The following is an 8,510-nucleotide window of genomic DNA, read 5'->3' as shown; positions in this document are numbered from 1 at the left end:
ATATATATATATGTGTGTATTTATATATTCATATATATATATAATATATATATATATATATATATGTGTGTATATATGTATATATGTGTGTATATGTATATATATATATATGTGTGTATATATATATATATATATATATATATATTATTTTTTTTATTTACTTTTTTTTTTTTCTAAAATAAAGGGAACAAAATGAGTTTAAAAAATGCATAATTCTACACTCAATGTATTTTTTTCCAAATTAATACTGATACTGCATTATTTTAATCAGCACTGTACTATATTACTGACATGAAAATGCATTGCCAAACTCTTCAGATGCCCCAAGCTAGTAGGCTCTCTTTAATTTGCTGGCATCTGGTTTTATGGATTAATTAATGTCAGAAGAAGAATATTAAGGAAATGAAGACGGTTGACGTAATGTCCACTTCAGAAGTGGTTGCCAAGGTCATGTGAAGAGGCAAGTAGATAAAATGTACTCAAGGGCAGACAAAAGAAAATCAAACCAGTCCAAAAGCAGAATTTTCACCATCCCAGGAGGAGGATAAAGTAAATGTTTAATATCTCCAACAGGAGATATGCATGCATTTCTCCTAGTACACAATACAGATATCTCAATTTTATATGAAAGCAGCTTAAAATGTTACGGAACCGAATGCACAATCAGGATCAACATTCATTTTCTCAGGATAAAGTGAACTGATCAAATGATTTACACAATACCACCACGTGAGTTCCTCCGTTATGAAATCCATACATTTGTAATCATAAAAAATGTGATTGTGCTTTTATAACCAAAGTGGAACAAACAATACAAGAACAAGGTGTACATCACTTATAAAACATTAACACTGTCACAAACAATTTCAATTTGAAGCACTTTTGTGGCAGTAAACAATTTACAAGATGTCTGGAAATGACAAGCATTCAAGAACACATGAGAAATGGTCATCATGTACAATATTTTCATCGACACGCACGTCAGCCATACAGTGTGCATTCATCTTACGTCAACCTGTTTGATATGGTCACCCTGAAAGCAGTCCACAGACTTAAACATCAGCACTTTTAATGTTGTTTTTTTTGTTTTGTTTTTTTTACCAATATTGAGTGAGAACTAGGATGTAGAAAAAAAGGACAGCATTTATTGTGCAGTATTTGTAGTCTTTTTTTGAAGTCTTTCGGTGAAGCAGCTGTAGGATGTTTCTCGTCAAAATAATTCTCAACTTTTCAGGAACTAGAAAAGGAGAGAAAATGAACGCTTACAAAACTGTCAGTGAAATGAGAAAAATGTCCAATATTTTGTCCAAAAAACTAACAAAAAACAATGTGCTATATTTATTTAAAAAGTTAGTACAGTCAGTGATACCGCCGGTTTTGTACAGTCTTCTTCCCGTATGAGTCAACGCAAAAAAAAAAATCTCCAGAATTTTGCTGCGGTTTTCATTTGTGCATAACAAATGGGTCCTTTTCCCCGAATTGTGTGCCCAAATAAAGAAGTGATAGTGGGTATTAGGGTTGTGCGGTATACCGGTACTGGTATAGTATTTCTGTACTAATGAATCAAAAACGGTACTGTACTCTGTTTGAAAAGTACCAGTTCCCGAGTATGACGGCGCGTCATGCCATTGGTGGATCTACACCTGACATCCACTGTAATGATACCAAGTACAATAGCGTATGTAGTCGATACTACTATGACTACATCGATCCTAAAATCTTTTTTCCTTTTTTAAAAATTCATATTATGTTTATAAACTCAGGAAATACATCTCTGGACACAAGAGGACTTTGAATATGACCAATGTATGATCCTGTAACTACTTGGTATCAGATCGATACCTAAATTTGTTGTATCACCCAAAACTAATGTAAAGTATCAAACAACAGAAGAATAAATGATTATTACATTTTAACAGAAGTGTAGATAGAACATGTTAAAACGGAAAATAACCTGATATTAACAGTAAATGATCAAGTGGATTAATAATCCATTTTTACAGTTTGACCCTCATAATTTTGACAAAATAATAGAATGAGAAATGACACAATATGTTACTGCATATGTCAGCAGACTAATTAGAAGGCTTTGTATGTTTACCTACTTCTAAAAGACAAGTTGTCTAGTATGTTCACTATTATTTAAGGACAAAATTGTTCTTCGATTGCAATAAGAAACCCATTTTTAATGTACCGTAAGATTTTTAGTTAAAATAAAGCCAATAATGCAACTTTTTTGTGGTCCCCTTGTTTAGAAAAGTACCAAAAAGTGTCAAAAAGTATCAGAGTATATTTTGGTACCGGTACCGGTACTAAAACATTGGTATCGGGACAACATTAGTGGGTATTGTTGGCTATGTTCACACTACAGGGTGTGAGACCCAATTCAGAATTCTTGTTGTATCAGATCTTTTTATGTTGTCGTTCACACTAAGAAAATAAAAATGTGGTGTCTAATATGAACAGAACGGGTCGGTGAAGTGACCTGCATGCAAACACAACATGACGTCACACGCTGCAGTGTGTTTTTACGGAAATTATTATGGCTTCGATTCTAGTAGGTCAGTTCTGGTGCGTTTGTGGCAATTTCAATGGTTTCGTGCAATCAGAGTCTACATTTTCTCATGCAAATCATGTCATGTAGGAATAAATAATTTTGGCTCTCTGTTTGTGGGGTATTTGCACTGACGTGTGTTTCAAGGAGCGTGTGAATGAGGAGTCAGGAGTGAAGGGATATTAATTTGAGAAAAAAAAAAAATCTTCTTTTCGACTGTTTTCTGCTCATTCGTCTTTTGCGAATAATTATGTTTGTCACTTTTTGATGACGTGAGTCGGATGAACATGACCAGATCGTTCAGACTGCAGTTACGTTAAATACGTATCGGATTAATTTCCACATACGAAAGACGCCAAGGTTGTATTTAAAAAAAAACAACAAAAAAACGTAATTGTACTGTTTACACTGTGATTAAAGAAATTAAATCGAGTGGAACTTCGATTTACGAACTCCTCATTGTACGAATTTTTCAAGTCGCGAACAGACCGGATGTTTAACATGTTGCGGTGTTCAGGCACAATACGTAATGCTGAGTTTTAGACAAATAGGCTTTCAGGCAGTCCCTACGCTTTTTACCTGAAACTGAATATGACTGCAAAATACCCATTTTGGAGTCAAAGGAAGTCGTGAGTCCCAACACTTTGAGGTGTATTGAACGGATTAATTGAAATTGCATTATTTCTTCTGGGAAGAATTGCGTCAATTTATACGATCTGGTCTTACTAAAAACACTTGAGTTATCACTGTATGATTTTTTTGTGAGAACGTATTGGATTTTGTAAAAATTCCTGCGTTACCTCATTTATTCCCATATAGTCCTCCTCTCCTCCTTGTTTGGTCCTTGACTCTTCACAAGGTATAAAGCTGGGTTCATTGAACTCATCAGGCTCCCCTTGAGTTGGACCTGATGGGAAAGCAGGACGACTGTACAGAAGAATATCCCCAAATTCTAAGAAAAAGACAATTTAAAGTAATTAATAATTCTGTTCTACAAAGTGAGAACCACATGTTCCATCCAATACCTGAGTGCTGTTTGCTTTTGTTGCCTCCTTTTCCTCTTGGTACCATCTTGGGACTGTCCTGGATTTCGCCGTCTTCAAATGGAGCCTCTCTCACCCTGTGTGTCCCAGTGCTGCCTCGTCGGCCCCGGGCCTCTCCAGACCCCATTCGGGGCAACGTGGCCCCCCTCACATTAAAGTGACTTGGGGCCATCTGACTGGGGAAATTGAGGGGCATGAAAGAGTCTAGAGGATGAAGAGAGGACACATTCAAATAAAATCTCTTGAGGGATACGCATCATGAAGACTTTCTTTACCGTCATTGAAGGCATCTTTGGGCTGGTAGCCTTGTTGCCCACATTGATTCTGTTTATGCCTCCTGGGTCTTTTCTGTGTTATAGCAGGACTCATGTTGCTGTCTGTGGACATGGGACTGCTAGGTCGCGGAAGTCGCTGAGCTGAGATTTAACAAAAAGAATCCACTGTTTTAGATTTTTTTTTGCATGTTTCGGGTTATCAATTTATCACCTCCAAACGTGGCTAAAAAAAAAAAAAAAAGTAATCAAAGTCTTATGCAATGTAGGTTGCATAAATACTATGCAGTTGTTTCGGGCCCTAACCAAGAAGGACCATGGCTTGTGTAAAGATTTTGGGATTTCAAAAAGACTATTTATGGTGGATGTTTTTGATGCCAATATTTATATTTTTGGGCGCTTCTCTTTTTTATGATTTTTTTTCTTTTTTTCCTGATTTCACTTCTTTTTTTTACGGTATCAAAATAATGGCAGTGTTTTAGCATGAGGGGTGGACGCCTGTGGGCGGGGCTTATAAGAAGTTTACCCGGAAGCAGTTTTACTGGACTGTAAAAACACTATAGAAGAAGAAAGAAGGACTGATTGCATCTAAATCACATGTAAAAGTTATATGAGATTTTCGTGTTAACCTAGCAATACTTCAAGAATGTAGTGTAAGCGGTACAGAAATGTATAATGTATTTTTAAATTATCCATGTTTGTCTCTATATAGCTGTAATATTTGGCAAAACTCCATACGACTCCATCGTTACATTTCCACGCAGAGAGAAAAGAACGACTTTAAAATGTGCTGTGTTTATTCATTTAAAACATTTAACACCAGACATGTAAAGCTTGGTGTGACATGAGGAACCAATTTGTGTTCAAATACGAGGAAGTAAAAGCTTACATCTGCTCTATCTTTTTCTTTCAACGTTTACACCTAAATAGGTGGACTCATGTCTTATTGTGTGTCTTATTGTATTGCATTGTATTGTCAAGTGTGACTTGTATAAACAATGTGCTGAAACTACTGCTACTGTGATTAATTTCCTGCCTTAATTGCAAATTATGCAACATAGGGAAATGTATTCATGTAACCTAAATGATATTCCAGATAATATTTACATGTACATTTGAAAGTACAAACTACAATATATTTTTAAAACATCAACTGCTATAATGTAGAGCTGAGGGATTATTTAAAATTAATTCAAAACATAGGCTGGACTTTTAGAGGAGACATAACTATTTACAATTACATTAAAACGTCTTCTAAAATAATATCTGATTAGTACTTTGTGATGTTACTGTATTTAATTCAACAAGAAAGATAAAGAAGATGGTACAAATGGACTTCCTTCACAGGCGTGTTTCTGAGAGGACATCCAACTACAGAACATCATCAAGTGAGCGAAGCTGATGCTTGACTGCTTTGTTACATTTTATTTAATAATATATATCTCTATAAACATCTATATACTGTATCATAACTAATAAACATGAGTAATTACTTTAGTTATTTTATTTGCTTTGTAAAGAGAATGTATACATAATGATAAATTAAACATTTAATAAATAACATAAATATATCGACCCCGAAAGGGACAAGCGGTAGAAAATGGATGGATGGATATCCTAATAACCTCTTAGTGCTGAAATCAAGTGCATATATAAAACCAATTGTGAAAGTAAAGAAGTTGACCAGAGTGCTTTAAGAAGTAGTCAAAGAGTAATAAAGTATGTCACTGTGTCATGTTTACAAATACAAGATTTCTCTCTGAGCAGGAGATGAATCTGCCGACAGCAACACATTCAGGTCTACGCAAGATAAATGTAAAAAAAAACTACTTTTGCTTCATAATTTCATGTTTTGAAGATTTTATAAACTTAATTTAGGCGCCCTCAGTCCTCCTTTCTTCTTCTACGGTGTTTTACCTGCATGCCCAAGTCCAGTAAAACTGCTTCTGGGTAAACGTGTTATAAGCCCTGCCTCTAATGCTAAAACACTGCCATTATTTAAACCTAAAAAAAGAAACAAAATCACAAAAAAGAGAAGCGATCATTAAAACCTTTGATACACACAAAAACAAAAGTGTACAACAATTTGAATATTGGCATCAAAAACATCCACCAAAAATATTGTATTATTTCAATGTTTGTATTTATTTGTTGCCAAAATTTGTTTCGGTGGCAATACACATTTTTCTACAATGTACTTTTTTTTTTTGAAGGGCTCCATAGGGGGCCCTTCAGGAGTCTAGAAATAAATAAAGATGGGTGCCACAAACAAAACCTTGTTTATATTTATATATAATATATATTTATATTAAGAATATTTATATTTAGATATAAATGTTTATTCTATGTATATTCATATTAGCCTATGCTATTTATCTCTTACTCGAATTAGATTATGTAATTACAATCATAGTCATTGGGCTAAAACTGCGACCTCATGTACTAAATTGTGTGCCATCATATGTCTCATGTTTGCGGTTACAACAATAAAGTTCCTTGAATTTTATGAAATATAATGCTGCTCTGATGTGCGTTCTCAGTATAAAAGAGGCCAATGATTGACAAAAACAGCATGTTGCACATTCTGGTGATCCTTCTTAAGTGCAGAACAGTATCGAACTCAAACCCTTCACAATAAAGCATCTCCAGAACTTAAACAATTCAAATTGTGTTTTTTGAAGTACTCAGACTAAATAGGTTTAACGTCATCTCACCTGATTCCTCAGAGTATTTGCACGTACGCAGGGCTTCTGCCTGGTTGAAATCTCCATCTGTGAAGAAAGATCCTTCCGAGGTGCTGACAATGCTGGACCTGCCTGACGAGATGTTATCCTCAGACGCTGAGCCCCAGCTGTTAACCATGGAGCCTGTGACCGATCTGTCCAGTTCCCCCGTGCTGCAGGCAGGGGTCTGCTCCAGCCTGTGGAGAAGCAGCTTGTGTGGGGAGTTGTGGTGCAACTTTTGTTTGTGCTGTTGGTTTTGGTGCCGATGGTGGTGCTTTTCATTAAGAACCGCCTCCTCCTCTGTGTCGTCTTCTTGTCCATCAGTGTCCAGGCACAGGGGTATGTAGCTGTGATTGTTAGAGAGAAAGCAATAGTTTGGGGCCTTTTAGATTATAATAATGTCAAGTTTTCCTTTACTTCTGAGTGTAATCATCATAAGTACGTAATACGAATAGTAGTAGTAGTAGTGCATCTCGTGGGCTGTTAGCCTCCCCCAGTCTTTAAAATCTCTGTTTCTAACTTTAATCGAGGGTCCTTGAATGCACCACAGTTATGGGCAATGCAATGAAAAAGTTAAACTTGTACAAAGCTTTCTCCGATGCTGCCACAGATACTGTATATTAATTATGTTTTTACTTGTCTTCCATCACCTTTGCTTTACTTGTCACAATGCTGGGTGTGTGTGCGTGCCGAAGTGTGTATGTGAACGCTTAAAGATGACGTCTGATGACGTCATGGCGTCCGTATTGAGTGAGGTGTTTGCTAAGTTTGCCGCTCTCCAGGTCGAACGAACCATTTTGCATTTTTGATAGGGGGTGTAGGTAGTCTTAGACATTCTTAATTTGATTTAAATAACCTTAGTATTGAACTTTGAAGGCTATATTAATTTTGAAAACATTTTTTATGCCTTTTTTTTCATAACTTACATATTGAAATGCCGGAAAAAAAATATTCACGCCGGCTGGAAGGTGCATGTTATATACGTCTTCATAGTTTAAAGTACCAGTAGAGTGGGAAAACAAGTTGCCTCTATATTAAAGCTATTAACATATATATCTGATTTATGACACCAAAAGACTTCTAAAGTTTGCGAATAAATATATATGATTAAAATAGTATTACTCTCACAGAGATTCCCGAAGCATTTTGAGAGATATTGAGCTAGCCACACGTGATCTGTGACGTAACATTAGGAACCACAGATCCCTTCCCCATCAACAACAATGCTAATTAAGTAGACTTTGTGAGAGCCAACAACGATTGCTTTGGGAAAAAGCATGACCCAGAATCTTATATTTTTGATCCCGAACACAATGAAGATGAGCAATACGTTTTAGAAGCTGAGTGCTAAACGGATGCAGTTTTATTGTGACACTGTAGCATCATGTAGGTGCTAAACATACAAACTAACCATAATAAACTATGATTAAACAAACACTTACTGTAATATTTCTACACACTGGGATGCCGACCCGCGGGACGCTTACATAATTCTGTTTGGATGAAGATTCAATCATAATTCTCATGAAGAGTTAAACAAAGTTGCAGCAACTAGCATCTTTTTGCCATCTCGAGGGATGCCAAATTCGACCAGCCTGTCAGTCCATAGCCACTTTTGTCTATTACCAGGTGAGGTATGCATGAATTTATAATCTAGAATTAAATTTTAGCAAGTTTGACACGAGGCAGAAGCACCCACCGGCTGGCTCAGTGTGTCAACAATAGCAGCATAAACTAGCATTAGCTCACTGCTATCAATGCGCTGCTAAAATAGGCCATCTGCATTGGCACTTATATTAACAATGTCACTCATATTTGGTCAATTTTCAGGTCACAACATTTGAATGGAATATTGTTGGCGGGTTTGTGGATGTTTTTAGAAAAGGGTATGATGAACGCAATAGAGGACCCTCCATCT

General features: G+C 36.0%; 1 protein-coding gene across 2 annotated transcripts in view; it reads right to left on the bottom strand.

Annotated features, from left to right (window-relative positions):
• Positions 1 to 319: 319 nt before the first annotated feature.
• Positions 320 to 8,510, bottom strand: part of LOC133607452 (roundabout homolog 1-like) — a 281,312-nt gene continuing 273,121 nt past the window's right edge. For both annotated transcript variants that reach the window (XM_061962074.1, XM_072913819.1), the window contains 5 exons: positions 6,584 to 6,939; positions 3,873 to 4,013; positions 3,580 to 3,801; positions 3,355 to 3,506; positions 320 to 1,237 (listed from right to left, as the gene is read on the bottom strand). In XM_061962074.1, coding sequence (XP_061818058.1) covers positions 1,223 to 1,237; positions 3,355 to 3,506; positions 3,580 to 3,801; positions 3,873 to 4,013; positions 6,584 to 6,939 — 886 coding nt within the window. In that variant the 3' untranslated portion in view covers positions 320 to 1,222. The remainder of the gene's footprint in view (positions 1,238 to 3,354; positions 3,507 to 3,579; positions 3,802 to 3,872; positions 4,014 to 6,583; positions 6,940 to 8,510) is intronic.

The sequence above is a fragment of the Nerophis lumbriciformis genome, linkage group LG09, assembly GCF_033978685.3.
Source record: "Nerophis lumbriciformis linkage group LG09, RoL_Nlum_v2.1, whole genome shotgun sequence".
Taxonomy (NCBI): Eukaryota; Metazoa; Chordata; class Actinopteri; order Syngnathiformes; family Syngnathidae; genus Nerophis; species Nerophis lumbriciformis.
Note: the sequence above shows the minus strand (reverse complement) of the source record. Positions and strands in the feature narration are given on the sequence as shown.